Below are 16189 nucleotides of genomic sequence, written 5' to 3' on the forward strand. Positions count from 1 at the left end.
TGGCCTGGGGGAGGTATTGTCTCTCTCCCGGTTTTTCCAGGCGTCCCGGCTGGGTAGGTTCCCCAGCCATCCACCACAATATTCAGCACACAAAAATCACTTTCCCCTCTTAATCCCTGAGTTGTGTTACTTCCACAAGTAACCCATTGATCCAACTCTCCTTCCAGCTCAACCCTAAATACAGGGTGGCCCACGAAAAAGTAGCCTGCCTTCCTGCCAGAGTGGCGCACCTCATCATGAAAGCTGTGTAGACGTAGTGCAAACGTGTGAGTACGAGCTGAGCGACGTATTTCATTCCACAAAGAATCATTTTTGAGCACTTTCTGTAAAGAGTGAGTAAAGATTTTTGAATTTCAAGTTCTTTCTTTATGGAAGGGCGCCTTTTTTCGCCAGGGAGGCGGGCTACTTTTTCGTGGGCCACCCTGTATAACTGTGGCCTGAAAGAGCTTTAAATTCATGTCTGGGACATTAACAGACCAAGGGCAAAGATATGCCGATTAGGTGACTGACAACTCTAATATGAGCCACTTTGTGAGTGTGTGTGAGTGTGTGAGTTGTGAATGTGTCTGTGAGTGTGTGAGTTGTGAATGTGCTCCAGTTCAGTTAACCATACACCTAAATTAAACTAGCTTGGTCAATGGATGGATAGATGAATGGATATTCAAGATGGCATTTTGCCAATGTGAGGAGATCCGGAATTGAATATTTGTGGCCCTACATGTTTGTTGTTTAAAGGTATCATCTGTTTTCCATAAAGAATGTTTTCTGTACTCTTTTTTTGTTTACAGTTAACAAAAGTATAACACACAAAACATAATTCTTCATTGTGTAAGTTATTAATGCCAGTACCAGAAAAAACGTAGGCAGATAGAAAGCTAATGGTCTGAAAACAGGAGTAAAAGATTATGTCAGGTAAGCTAATTTATCTTTTATATTAAATAAAGCAAATCTGCACTTCAAAGCATTCCTGTTTATCAAAGCCCCAGACAGTGAAATGATGGTCAGACGTGCAAGGAAGAATGCTGCTGTACTTGGTAAGTACTGTAAGTGTAGGTGATACTCACAAGATGTCCTGTTGAGCCTCTTTGTTCTGGCCATAAAATGGTAGAGTTGTCTGCTCAGTTTCAGCAGGTGGACCAGTCAGTTACTGGGGTGGAAGAATTTCAGTTTTTAAATTGTGGAGGCTCTGACCCTACCTGGCTTGGTGTAAATGACCTACAGGGAGGAGAGAGAAGATCTTAAGGTACCATCCACTCCATTGCTTGCTCCAGCCTTTGCAGGGCTTTGCAGTTTTGGGTAAAGAAGATGTCAAACCAGGATATGATGTTCAGTGGTAAGATGCTTGTGTAGAAAATCGGCCCACAGAAGACAGACGAGGACAAAACATTCTATGTCAGAAAGAGAAAAAGAGAAAAATAAAAATAAACAAATAGGATTGAAAATTCGGAACTCAATATACTACCTCGTGTGTGTAAATGATTTTATTGGTCTGGTAACTTTCTGTATTTTTATGTCTGTAAAGCACCTATAGTGACAAGAAAAAAGTGTGAATCCTTTGGTTAGAAGTGCATTTTTGTGTCTTAAAATGTGAGCTGATCTTTACCGAGCTTACAATAATAAACAATTAACATCTGTTTTACGTAATAACACACACATTGTTGTCATGTTCTTGTATATAATGAGTAGAGTGGCGCAGTGGTAGCGCTGCAGTAAGCAGCCCAGGTGTCTCGTTCCGGCTTCTCCCTGCGAGAAGTTTCTGTGTATGGGTGGATTTTCTCCCACAGTCCAAAGACATGCAGGTTATGTGAAGTGGCGACGCTAAATCGTGTGTACATGTGATTTATGCGACTCAAAACCGAAAAGCTCCTGGACCTGTGTGACTGCCGCCGAGGGGCGTGCACGAGTACACGCCTGCGCGTACCTGTCAGCAATTCGCGCGCGCTCCGCGGCCACGCGATTAAAAGCAGACTCTGGTCGAAGCGAGGTGCTGCTCAGCGTTGTCGTGTAGGCTTTTCCTTTTATTAATTAATTCATTATAAACTTCTCTCCTAAACGTTTGCAATCGAGTTTTGCTTCCACTGCAAACTAACCCGTTATACTTGGGAGGCGCCGGGCCGTGGTGCATTTTTTTTAGTACCGCCCGCCTGGCCGGCCATCCTCCCTTAGCTCTTCTGCGCTGGCGCTTCTAGCAGCAGGGTGATGTTGAAAGAGCTCCGCATCCTGGGCTGGATCCACCCTGTTTACTCGACCTGCGAAGAGGAATTAGAAAGACTCCGAGCAGAAGGACTTGCCGATGCTGGGCTAGACATGGGAGAGCGAGGCGCTGCCATCGGCGCACCGCTTCACGAGTAACGTTCTGAGTCTCCAGCTCCCTCTCGGTTCTCCCTCCGCTCATCATGGCCAAGCAGTACGATGTCTTGTTCCGGCTGCTTCTGCTGGGCGACTCGGGCGTTGGAAAAACCTGCCTGCTGTGCAGGTTCACCGACAACGAATTTCATTCATCGCACATCTCCACCATAGGTAAGTAAGCGTGTGCAGCCCACCCTCCTGCGCCCTTTTTTCGGGTTTCTCGCTCCTCTTTTGCGCGATTTCGCTCCCGATGTCTTGAAAAGAATGCAAGCACGCGTAAGAAATGGAAGCATCCATTGATTTCATTGGCTGTTCGTTGTTGAATGTGTTTTCGGAACCTTTGTTGATCCTGCTTATGAAAACGGGGTTGGCTTTGTGGCTTTGGCTTTGCTAGGGAGCAGAGGCAGGAGAGGGCACTTGGATGGCAGATTACTCGCGCCAGCAGCTGGCTCACTAGCTACCCTGTTGCTGTGTAACATCCATCAAAGGTTTCTTCAAAGATGGGATTCCACATGGATGAGCTCTGACACCTCAGCACTGGCATGCATCTGAGTGTCCTGGCACTACATGTCAAGAGGTTGTTGTCACAGTTCTGACACCACATTTGCATTCATTCACAAGCTCAGTTAATCCACTTGAGGGTCATTGTGAGACCAGAAATACCCTGGCAGCATTTAAAGGCCTGTTTCTGCTTCTGTTAGTTTGAAATATTGCTTAATATTAAACAAACTGGCAGTATATACAGTAAGTTTTAGATGCAGATCAGGATTTCATGGGCAGGAGCCTATCATGGCAGCACTCTGGGCAAGATGCCAGTCCATCACAGGGCCCACTTGCACACACACACCCCCACACTGTCATTCACACAGGGTGCCATATTGGTTTGATTCAGTTAGAAGTTACACTGATTTTCACGACAACAGTTGTCCATCAGGAGCTTGGCAGTGTAGCACAGTGGTTAAGAAAATGAAAGGAACTGGACTGTAAGCCACAAGGTTGCCCCATGGCAAGTTATGCCACCATTTACCTGAGCCGGCACATTACTAAGTACATATACCAATTTTACTGTGTCTGTATTGTAAAATGCCCCCAGGGTTTGTGCTCACTCTAGAATGGTATGTGATGGTCCCTGCTCCCTTACCTGGCCTGGAAGCAATAATAAGAGATGGATGATATGGAAGAACGCTGCGGCAGCAGATGCACCAAGCATTCCTTCCAGCAGGCCCCAGTATGGATGCCTGCAGGGCAGCATTGGAGTTGTGTTCCGAAATGGCTGCCCTTTTGGGGTCTGTAACAACTGTTTTGCTGGTTTGGGATTTGACTGCTGAGCAAGCAGGGTGGTCCTGCCTAGCCCCAAAGTGCTTCCTAGGTTGGCAATTAAAAGAGAGAGCCATTCACTTTGCACGGCTGGTCGGAGTCGGGAGCATAGAAGGGCAACACTTGTCTGTGAGGAGTAAAGAGAAAAGGAAGACAAAAGGAAAGAGAGAACTGTGTTATATTTTGAACAAAAGATGTGCACATGACGGTATTGTTGGAACTGGGACTGGTGTGGTACATTTGTGTCTGTGGCTCAGTAGTGCCCCCTAGAGGCTACATACACTATATTATCGTTGTGTATTTGACTGATGCCTTTTACTAAGATTAACTGAAGTACTTGGCATTGTTTGGGTATAAATAAACCATGGCTAATGCGTCCTTTGGTAATTCAACATGGATAAACACAACTCATGATGAGACAAAAGTATACTCTTATACATAATAGGGTTGCATGGTATAATAAAAAGCACAATTTTTTAAAACAATACAGTAGCAGCATTTCAGGAAGTAAACGTTAATATTAAACCCTCACCTTCTATGTCAGTAGAAGCCCCCCTGCTTGCTTCGACACAGTCGAGACACTCACGATGACCTGATACCAAATGCTTTGTCATGATCGAGACTTCACTGCCCCTGACATGGTCAAGACCTCATGGGGGGAAACAGTCCAGCTTCGACACTCACTGGATGCTCCGAGAGGGAAGCAGCGTTGAGTGTGCTACACCAGCAAGGATGGAGTACAACTTTGGAGTTATCCAGTATTTGCTTCAGAACTGTTTTGGTACCAGAATTGATAGTGATATCTTAGTTGAAATTTTTGTATCTTAGTCACCAAAACAAAAGCTGTAATTCTGTGTGACCGTGCCAGATTAACTGAGAAGAATACGTGTGCATGCCTTCTGTTTGCACACGCTGATGATGGAATCTTTGTCCCAGTGTGCTCGTGCTGCCTGATGGGAATTGTAGTCCCCATGTTGGCACTCTTTTTTTTTTTTTTTTTGGTTGACACCCCCCTTTATAACCTTACTCCATCGATTTTATTGAGTAATCAGATAAGAAATTCTTTTGCTTTATTAAAGACTGATAGTAAATATACAAAAGAGAAACTAAGACAGGTCTCTTAAAACGAGCTGCTAACTGACTTACTTTTTAGAAATATTTGGTCAGCTTTCTCTTGGAGGCCTTTTTCAGGCATTCTTTCCACTGACTGTCGGATCCAACATTACCACTGGATTGATCCGAACTGGATTGGTTGCCTCAGACAAGAAGACATTATGTTGTCGCAAAGTAGTGACAGCAATGTGGCTGGTAAATGTCTGTCATTTAATTAATTGTAACTCTTTGGATAGTTGAATTTAAATCTATATTTAATATAGTGCCTTACTTCTTTATCTATTTAATATGTATTAATATATCTAATATAGTGCCTTGCATGTCTGTTCTGTTTTAGATTAGACTGCTGAGCAAGCAGGGTGGTCCTACCTAGCCCCAATGTGCTTCCTAGGTTGGCAATTAAAAGAGAGAGCCAGCCGTGCAGAGTGGATGGCTCTCTCATGGCTCTCTCTCTCATACATATCTGTCTATCTGATTTATTGACTTTAATATCTACATTATATAAATATTGCAGTGCCTTGCATACCTAATTGTCTTTAATAGACTCTTTCACATTGTGTCCACCAGGGGTCCACTATAAATCCTTGACACAGCACCAGTCACAAGTTCAAACTGAGCATATTTTATTATTCAAAAGTACCTTTACAGGCCTTATTTGGTGTGTTTTCACGGCACAAAAAATGATTTTAAACTCATCCTTTGTCCTACTGTTCTTCCTTACAGCAAGGTGAGGTGGCAGACTCCTTTTAAAGCTGGAGCCAGGAGTGCTTCCGGTATCGGGACTAAGCCTGCAGGAAGCACTTCTGGGTCAGGCAGAAGGTTCCCATAATTGGAACAGTCTACCCCTCTGGCAACACCCATGAAACCCGACAGGACTGTGCCATGGGACTACGATTCCCAGCATGCCCTGCAGGCAGAGAAAAGGAGGCAGGAGTGCATAAGTGCTGCCATCCATCGTATAAGGGTAGTTATCTCACTTGGACCTTCCATTATTTTGGTGTCAGAGTCAGGTGAAGAACTTCCATCTCTACTTCCAGAAATACCAGTCCATTCATGCTGGTCCATTATGTTACGCCAGTCTCTTGTTTGTTTGGCAATGGGGTTCATGGCTGTTATGTCATCCATTACAGTATCTATCTATTATATAGTGACTTTAGGATCTATCTATACATACAGGAATCAAAGCAAAGGAGGAAGGGTGGGTGTAGGAGAGGTAGATTAGTAGGGTGGGGTTCTTCAGAGGGTGTTAGTCTTTAAGCTTTTTTTTCTTATTTGTATGTTCATCTTTTTAAGCCTGCATTTTATGGGTTCATGTCCAAATATCTGTTAATGGTGTTTTCATTTGATAGTCACAATTCAGCTAGCTGTCTGGCACTCTTAGTATTTGCCTTGAATCTCACTTGCACTGTGTCCCAGTTAAATGTGTGCCCGGTTGAAATGGCATATGGTTATAGCAGAGACTGTGGGCCATTCCTTCTGACAGCATTGCAATGTTCTTGTATATGTGTTGCAAGTATTTTAGGCATTTGCCCCATGTATGCCACTGGCATAGCATGGTATACTGTATATTATGTTTGGTGTCTCTGCTGCAGATTTCTTGCTTTTGGCATTAATAAGAACTGTCCACAGAGTATTTCCTGGTTTATATGCTACATTAATGCCTGACCTGCAGAGGATTATCTATCTATCTATCTATCTATCTATCTATCTATCTATCTATCTATCTATCTATCTATCTATCTATCTATCTATCTATCTATCTATCTATCTATCTATCTATCTAACAGTGCCTTTCACATCTGTCTGGCTATCTATTATATAGTGCCTTGCATAGCTAGCTACCTAGTATTGTGTATCTATCTAGCTATCTTATAGTTTCCTTTGTATTATCTCTCTTATATAGTGTCTTGCACAGCTATCAATCCTTATATCTACTTGGCACCATTTCTGCTTTCTTTATGCACAACTATGTTTTAAGAGTGGCAGTCCTGAAATTTGGAACTTCTTGCCATAGGTTAGGCTTTTTGACCTGAATTTTGGGCTTGCCAAACCAATTGCCGGAGAGAAGCGAGGATGGCTTGGGGTCGGAGTGAGTGGTATGAAATTCTAAAGAGTGATCTGTCAGTGGGGGAATGGTACCACATGGATTGTAGTACTTGAAATCTTGGGGTCCCTCACTCTTTTTGTGGAGGGGCCATATTACCTCTGCAGGGTTATCGTTAAAATTAAGAGCTGCAAGTATAATCTCTTACCATTACACTATGATGGCAATCTGCCTGGCACTGTTCCTCTGTCTTATTTGAAACTGACACATAACACCACCGCTGAGTTGCACCTCAGAACGGATTAAAATCACCGATTGCATTTGTTCCAAACACAGTAATTTTTCTTACTTTACAGCCAACGTTTGAAATAATACCATAATCAAAGCTAGTGAACACAGCCAAATGTAAATCAGTCAGACTTGGTGTCTGCTTGTGTGGCTGTTTCAGCTTCACTCATAAATGGCTGTTCAGAGGGTCCTGAGGAGTGAAGCAAGCGTTACTCGGGAGCCCTCCAACTTTCAATATGGCCTACATGATGACAGGGAGCGCCTATGAGTCTGACAGAATTGGGTTTTTATTGTCATGCATTAAGTCCCTTGAAGCTGAGTGGTTAAAGGTGTGCTACAGAGTAAGTGGCCTGGCCACCCTCTTAAAGGGGTATAATAATGGAGAATCCATTTTTATAATGCAGATGATTTCTTTCCTTCGGTTTCAGACCTCTGCAGTTACGTGTTATTCTACGCTTTCGTAGCCAGCCATCTTTGTTCAGGCTGTTTCTTACATGGGGCGCCTGCTCTGAAGAGTGTTAAGATGACATTTTGAGTGAGGTTTTGAAATTAAGCTCAGGAAGTGTCAGGAGATGTAGCTGGTTTTATACAGGCCCTTGAATACCTGTCACTGTTGTATAGCGCCTTATGTAGTTCCTTTCATATTTAACGTGGCACCTTGCTTAATTCTCTGGTCCTGATGGTCTGCAGGCAGCTACAGAGTTTTGCTCTAGTCAGATTTTTATTTGTTGACTATTAAAGCAATGTGCTTTTTTGGGTTAGTTTGATTTAACCCATCGTCTTACATAATACGCTACCATGGCTGTTCGTTTGTCTGTCCAGGATTTTAAAACACCTGTAGCTCCCAACCCGTTTGACCAATTGACCTGAAATTTGGTACACATATACTACATGATGTGTATTATCTTCTTTTGGGGTGATGATTGACCTCCAAGGTTATTCCTCTTTTTATTTTTATTTTATTTATTGTTGAATCAACTCTCAGCAGCGGCCAGCAGGGCGGTCATGTGGTGCATGTGTACAGGTGCCGTTCTCATTCCCTACCACCTTTGGCATCACTTCCCCTACCTCTTCATATCCTAAATCATTTTTGCGGCAGATTGAAAACTTAAGTGCCAGCTTAAGTGAAAATTTTAAGAAAATGTACTAAATAAATGCAACACAAACACTGACTTAATCAGTTTTAATGCGAAAAGATGCCGACGAAAGAAGAGAAGCAGCAGGCCGCTAGGGTGGGGATAAGAAGAGCTGCTCAGGAAGCAGCAAGCGCATCAACCTCTGAGCAAACGAATGCTAAACGTTCAGAGAAAGAGTCTGAAAACTAGGAATGCTCAAGTCAAGTGTAAGTGCAGTGCACTGTTACAGGTTTATTAAGATTCAGAATATGTAACTCTTTAAATCCATGTTTTGGACCCACTGGTGGAACTGAACAATAATGCAAAAATAAAAAAAAAACAGCATAAAAATCATTCATTTCCTCATTGCTATAGTTACAGTGTTTTTCTATTAAAACCCTGTATCGTGTGCAGTGATAATCACGTTGCAATGTTTATTTTTCCCTCCTCAAGGATGCCTGAATTGCTGTATCGTATCCTGATTCAGTAGCATACAGTTTGATGGACAGACTGTACGAGTGGGCTGCTTCAACTTTTAAATAACACCACATTCCACTTTGTATACTTCATAATTTTTTGTATTTGTTTTTTGCAAAGACAGTTTTATATCTTGCAACTACTGGTGTTTGTAATTTGGATACACAGTATAATTTCTTTACCAACTTTACAGATTCTGACAGAGGGAGATCTGCCCTTCAGAATGATACTTAGGCCAGGGGTCTTCAATAATGCTATTAATACTTACTTGAAAACCGTAAACGTGGAGAAGAAGAATCTTGTTTTTTTTTTTGCTCCTTCAAAATCCATTAATGCTAGATATAGTACCTGTAGGTATTTTCTAGTAATTTCCCTATATACAGTATTCTTTTATAGGTTTTCTAGTGTTTGGAAGCCTTTTAGCTTATTAAGAATAATTGTACAGTTTATTCTGCTGTAACATATGAGTACAACATAACTAGGTGTGAAAATTTGGAATTTTATTTTGAGGAATTGCACATGAATATTGAATGAAGGATAACGAGGTTAGAGCCAGTTAAATCAAAGTAGTAGAAAACAGACAAACCGAGGCTGAGTTTAAAGGGTTAACTGCCCGTATTCGTTTTAAACGGCTACATTCCGGTTAGAATCATCTCCCATTTTCTTAACCAGCTCTCTGTTAATAATGAGGTGCAAATATCTAGAAGGTTGACTGTTCAATTCCCATTACTGCCAGAAGGGATCCTACTTGAGCAAGGTCCTGAACCTTAAAATTGCTCCCGGGGCGCGCTGGACCAAGGCTGACCCTGCACTCTTTCCACCAAAGGATCATGTGGAAAGACCGTTTCCCCTTGGTGGGATTAATAAAGTATCTCAAACTCAAGTAACAAAGGGGCTACCAGCTCTCCAGCTTACACACTTCAGTTTAAACCTGTAGTATGGATCATGCTGCATCTGTGCCAATATAATGTTTTGGAAGGGAAAGACTGAGACCACCAAACACACAGATAAAGTTCTCCAAAAGTGATACAGGTTGTTGAAGAAGAATGAAAGCACTAAAAAGTTATTGTCACACACAGTGGATCAGTGTCTGGGGCTCGTCTAAAAACAGGTAATATACCACCCTGAGCTGACAGGGGGCACTTGTGCTAACCTTCTCATCTTCTTTTCCCTTCACAGACCCCCAGCGAGTGTAACCGACTCCGCCCATTCCGTATTCCAGCTTTAAAGCTGTCAGAGTGAGAGAGGTAGTCTGTTTTGACTCAACTGAGCCAACGGACAGAGTTACGTGTTTTTGACTTAAACGAATTGGCTTCTTGTGTTCACTGGGTTTGTAACAGATGTGCCCATAGCAGCCCTGTTTGTTTCATTTAAATGGGGACGATCGGCTTGACGCGTCAATACAACTTCTGGCACCTGCAGTGCCTTACTTTGACCACCCCATATACAGCACTTAAATCCTAAGTTTTGTTATCTGCTTGGCCTGGCTACTATTTAAGAAATTGGGTCTGATGAAAACCTGCACCCACTGTGGACCTCCAGGACTGGAATTGAGTATTTGATCTATAAAATTGAATTTCTTACATGTGTATGTATTTATCCCTTTGAATTGAATATAGTGCTTTGCATTCCTATTCGTTCACATCTGTTGAATGTGTCTAATTTATTGTCTTGCATATCTGCACTGCCAGTCAAAGTTTGGACTCACCCAGAAATTTTCATGTTTTTGATAGAAGTCAATACCTGCTTTGATCAAAGTTGTTTTAAAAATACAACCCGTAACATCCCTAGTGGGGTTAATGCCTAAAATGACTGATTTATTTTTGTAATTACAAACGAGTATAAGAACTGAACTTGGGGAATGGCAATCCCTTTCAACACAAGTGAACAGAATAACAGGCGTCAGTGGTGGGAATGCAATTAGAAAGGTTTCTCTAATAACCAATGTAACCAGGACTAAGGATAAGCAAAGAGAGCTGACCATTAGGACACTGAAGGAATGGCTACTGACATATGTGAATAATAAATTAAATATCAGTTATTCCATGCAGTAATGGTCATTAGCAACACTAGGAACGTCTTATATGTGGTTTTTTTTTTTTTTAAATTAATTTAATGGAATCTCTCTATTATAAAAGAAAATCTTGAGACAAGACTATTGCCAAGAGATTTTACAAGTCCCACCCTCCTCTCAACCATTGCCGGTTAACAGCCCACGGTCCTCTGCTTTTGTCAGACACAGTTCCTGCTCTCTCAACTCTTATAATTTTTACATTTTCCTCACTTTAAGTTCCTAATAAAAGAAGACTTATGTCCAAATCTAATTGAAGAATTTTATCCTGAAGGGTTATCAAGAGAAGAAATGAGTACACGGGCAATTCTAGCACCGAGAAATGATGAAGTCAAACGAATTAACGCGAAAATTGTCAATTGGTTACATGGCAAATTGGTTAAATGTGTATCAATAGACTATGTTGAAATGGTGGTGATCGTGTGGAAGATGAAAACATCAGCTTACAATACCACGAAGAATATCTACAACTGTTAACACTGTCCAGTCTTCGACTGGCCGAATTACTGTTGAAAGAAGGATGTATCGTAATGTTATTGTGTAATAAAAATATGTGCGTCTTGGGAACTGCAGGTCTGATATTGTGTGCAGCAATACAGGGGTGCCGCAGGGGGCTCTACTTTCTCCGGTCCTGTTCAATCTATATACATCAGACTTCCAATATGACTCGGAGTCCTGCCACGTGCAAAAGTTCGCTGATGACACTGCTATTGTGGGCTGCATCAGGAATGGGCAGGAGGAGGAGTACAGAAAGTTAATCAAAGACTTTGTTAAATGGTGCGACTCAAACAACTTACACCTGAACACCAGCAAGACCAAGGAGCTGGTGGTGGATTTTAGGAGGCCCAGGCCCCTCATGGACCCTGTGATCATCAGAGGTGACTGTGCAGAGGGTGCAGACCTTTAAATATCTGGGAGTGCAGCTGGATGACAAATTGGACTGGACTGCCAATACTGATGCTCTATGTAAGAAAGGTCAAAGCAGACTATACTTTCTGAGAAGGTTGGCATCCTTCAACATCTGCAGTAAGATGCTGCAGATGTTCTACCAGACGGTTGTGGCAAGTGCCCTCTTCTACGCGGTTGTGTGCTGGGGTGGCAGCATAAAGATGTAAGACGCCTCACGCCTGGACAAACTTGTTAAGAAGGCAGGCTCTATTGTAGGAGTAAAGTTGGACAGTTTAACATCTGTGGCAGAGCGACGGGCACTAAGCAAACTCCTGTCAATCATGAATAATCCACTGCATCCACTGAACAGTGTCATCTCCAGGCAGAGGAGTAGCTTCAGTGACAGGCTTTTGTCACTGTCCTGCTCCACTGACAGACTGAGGAGATCGTTCCTCCCCCACACTATGCGACTCTTCAATTCCACCCGGGGGAGTAAATGCGAACATTAATTTTATTTTAATTTTTTTTCATTTTTACTACTATTTAATTTAATATTGTTTCTTCGTATCAGTATACTGCTGCTGGATTATGTGAATTTCCCCTTGGGATTAATAAAGTATCTATCTATCTAATTTATGTCTGAGTGATGGGCTATGCAATAGGACAAGATAAGTTGTATTCAAAATTGGTTGAACAATTCTAACATGTAAAATTTTAACAGGCGACAAGAAAGGCAATGTAGTACATCTTCAGCGGATAACATTAGACACCAAAGGAGATCTTGATATGCCATTCGTATTAAAACGTTTACAGTTTCCCATTAGAATAGCTTTCACTATGACAATTAACAAATCACAGGGACAAACATTCAAAAAAGTCAGTTTATTTATTAGAGAGAAAAAACGATATTCACTCACGGGCAGTTATACGTTGTGTTGTCACGATGCAAGTCCAAACACGGAATCAAAATTCAATGTGATATTGACGAAAAGTTCATTCATAAAATTGTTTTTACGTGTTAATTTCAAATCCAAACAGAATGAAAACATATAGCGCCACGAATACCTCTAACGCAACATTAAACATAATTTTCTTTCAATTTATTACATTTTACTATTTTTTTACTATGATTACTCACTGTAATGTAAAATAGTTCTGTTATGCATATCTAACAATTCCTGTGTAAATAACAATCTGTTTAAATTGTATATCCTCTTCCCCATACGCGAGCGGCAGAGCCATGAAGTGGCTAGCGCGTAGTGCCTGCCCGGGGGTTGGTGAGCGAAGTGAGCAGGGGGCAGAGGTCTTGACGAAAAAAAAGAATTTCTCTTAATAACATGAGCAATTCTGGGTGTGTCCAGACTTTTGACTTGGATTGTTCTGTCATCTTCAATAATTTTGTCTCTTATCTGTCCTATCTGTCTGTCAGGCCATCAACTGTGACAGCCCACTGGGTTACATTTCTGTCAGCCTTTCTGGATGCACTTAATTCTAATACTGAACTCTCCCAGCGGAGTCAACTAATAATTTTTCTGTCTCCATCCTGATTTGTTTTACAGCCTGATAAGTCCAGAGTTTAAGAAAAAAATGGAAAAATGTTGTTTAAAATATTTAGAGGCCAAAAGCATGTGGCGGCCTGCCAATATGTTTTGTTGTGTCTTTTGGTGTGTGATTTATCACAAAGTTCACTGGGAATTCACATGCTGAGTGCAGCAATGATGGGGAGTTTGCTGAGAAGAACGCAGTCAGCTGTAGCCTCTGTGAGTGGGTCGCGTTATCCTGGCCGGTGGCCCTCGTAGGATTAGCTCCTTGAAGAGATGGGATGGTGGAACATCACTTCGGCTGGTTCTTCCTGTATTTGGGGCAGATATACCCCCAAAGATGTACAGGTTCAGCTGATTAGGAACTCCTAAGTGGTGTGATGGGAGTGTGGGTAGCTGAATGTGCCTAGTGTGTCTGCAGCAAGGGAGAGCAGAGTGGTCTGCTGTTTCCTAATATGCCACCCTTTCAGTTTAATATAGGAAAGTGCAAAGTGCTGCACATTTAGAAACATCAGTTATAAATACAAGATGGGAGACACTGAGCTACAGAGAGCAACCCCTGAGGTTTTAGAGGTTTATGTTGACGCAACATTTTCATTACCAAAGCAGCATGCAGAAGCATTAAAAAGGCAGACAAAATGTAAGATTATATAATTAATACACTGAAGGATGTTATGCTCAGACTATATAACACACTAGTGAGACCACATCTGCAATATGTAGTTCTGGTCACCACAACAGAAGACGGACATAGCAGCACCTATAGCTGTGCAGAAGAGAGCATAGAGAACTTAGCAGCACCTATAGCTGTGCAGAAGAGAGCATAGAGAACTTAAGGACATCTTGTATTGTGATAGACTCGGATAATTAAACTTGTTTAGTCTCGAGCTGAGGCGATAGCATGGAGACCTAATTCTGGTCTTCAAAATCCTCAAGGGCATTGATAAAGTAGATCCAGCAGAATTCTTTCATGGTAACAGTGAATCACATTCTCGAGGACTCCAGTGGAAATTAAAGGGAAGTGCACTTAGGGCTGAAGCCAGGAAGAACTTTTTTTAAGCAAAGAGTTGTGGCAATCAACAAAATTTAAGAAGTACCTGGATGAGTTAATTGTTGATGGCTTGAATGGCCTCTTTTTGTTGGTCAAATTTCTTACTTTATGTTTAGTTTAGAAGTTGCTTAGCTAAGTGGATGAACAGCTGCTTACATCCAGTGGCATCTGCTGGCAAATGTACTGGCATCCATCCTGCCTTTTGTCTGCTGCTGCTGTATAGGCTCCCATTACATACGTTGGAGGGGGCGGGGACGCAAAGGGGCTGTTTGCATGCCATAGAAAAGGCAGTTTCCCCTTTTGCTTTTCTCCCTTACATTTGAACCCTAGAGAAGAAGGGTATTTTTGTTAATAATGAATGTAGAGGAACATTTCCAAATTCAATGCTGTTTGTATCTTCACATTGATTCTTTTTTCGTGTCTGCGTATATTATATTTTCTGAATCCATATAATGGCCTTGTGTATCATTTTACCTCGAGTTCTGTGCTTCTGAAGCACTCCCTCCGGGGGTTTTGTTAGTCTTGCCGAATATGAGAAAGCATTACTTAAAAAAAAATGCTCCATTTTTTTTTTCTTTTAACACTTTGTGAATTGTCTCACACCAGACAAGCATCGTCTGCCATGTATGTGACATACTTACAGGAAGAAATCCTTTAGGGCCCTAAGACTAACAAAAATAACCCATGATCGATCACTCACTCCTTGGTGGGTCACATACACAGTCCTTGAACCCTCAAAAGTTCACTTCCAGCGGCTGGAATACAGAGTTGCCCCCATATTGTTGAAAAGTGAATTTCGTTGTAATCCATTCATTCTTCTACTGTAGTAGCACACATCTAACTATGGAGACTGGGCACAGGTCAGGGTCCTTCACCGATTATACAAAGCCTGATCTATCTATCTATCTATCTATCTATCTATCTATCTATCTATCTATCTATCTATCTATCTATCTATCTATCTATCTATCTATCTATCTATCTATCTATCTATCTATCTATCTATCTATCTATCTATCTATCTATCTATCTGAGCATTTCCCATTTGTCCATCTTTTACAGTATACAGTACTTACTCCTATCTATCTTTCTGTCTGTTGTGTAGTGCCTTTCACATTTATCTGTTATATAGTGCATTTCCTATCAATCTATTGCAAGGAGTCAACAGAAGGAGAGAATTAATCACCTATCTTAAAACAGTCTTTTATTCCTGAGCTTTCAACAACTATCAGGTATCATCATCAGAGGATAATGATTAGACATACAGGAATCAAAGCAAATGAGGAAGGGGCGGTGTAAGAGAGGTGGATTAGTAAGGTGGGATTCTTCAGAGGTTTTAGTCTTTAAGTCTTTTTTCTTATTTGTATGTTCATCTTTTTAAGCCTGCATATGATGGGTTCATGTCCAAATATCTGTTAATGGTGTTTTCATTTGACAGTCACAACTCAGCTAGCTGTCTGGCACTCTTAGTGTTTGCCTTGAATCTCACTTGCACTGTGTCCCTGTTAAACGTGTGCCCGGTTGAATTGGAATATGCTTATAGCAGAAGCTGTGGGTCATTCCTTCTGGCAGTATTGTGATGTTCTTGTATATGTGTTGCGAGTGTTTTAGATGTTTGTCCCATGTATACCACTGGGCATGCATTGTAGGGTATACTGTGTTTGGTGTCTCTGCTGCAAATTTCTTGCATTTGGCATTAATAAGAACTGTCCACAAAGTATTTCCTGGTTTATATGCTACATTAATGTCTGACCTGCAGAGGAATATCTATCTATCTATTAGTGACTTTCCTCTTCTCTTTACCTATCTATTATATAGAGCATTAGGGATAGAGGCCTTATTTTAGAATTGTTATAGACCACCCAATGCAGGCAGTAATAATAAAAAGGCAGGTTTACAGGGGTATATTATTGTCATCAGGGACTTTAACTACGC

General features: G+C 41.5%; 1 protein-coding gene across 1 annotated transcript in view; it reads left to right on the top strand.

Moving 5' to 3' along the window:
- The first annotated feature begins 1923 nt into the window (after positions 1–1923).
- The window catches only part of rab15 (RAB15, member RAS oncogene family), a 68578-nt gene continuing 54312 nt past the window's right edge, over positions 1924–16189 (top strand). The window contains exon 1 of the mRNA XM_039741170.1: positions 1924–2520. Within this exon, the coding sequence (XP_039597104.1) occupies positions 2397–2520 (124 nt within the window). The 5' untranslated portion in view covers positions 1924–2396. The remainder of the gene's footprint in view (positions 2521–16189) is intronic.

Source organism: Polypterus senegalus, chromosome 18 (genome assembly GCF_016835505.1).
Source record: "Polypterus senegalus isolate Bchr_013 chromosome 18, ASM1683550v1, whole genome shotgun sequence".
Classification (NCBI taxonomy): domain Eukaryota; kingdom Metazoa; phylum Chordata; class Cladistia; order Polypteriformes; family Polypteridae; genus Polypterus; species Polypterus senegalus.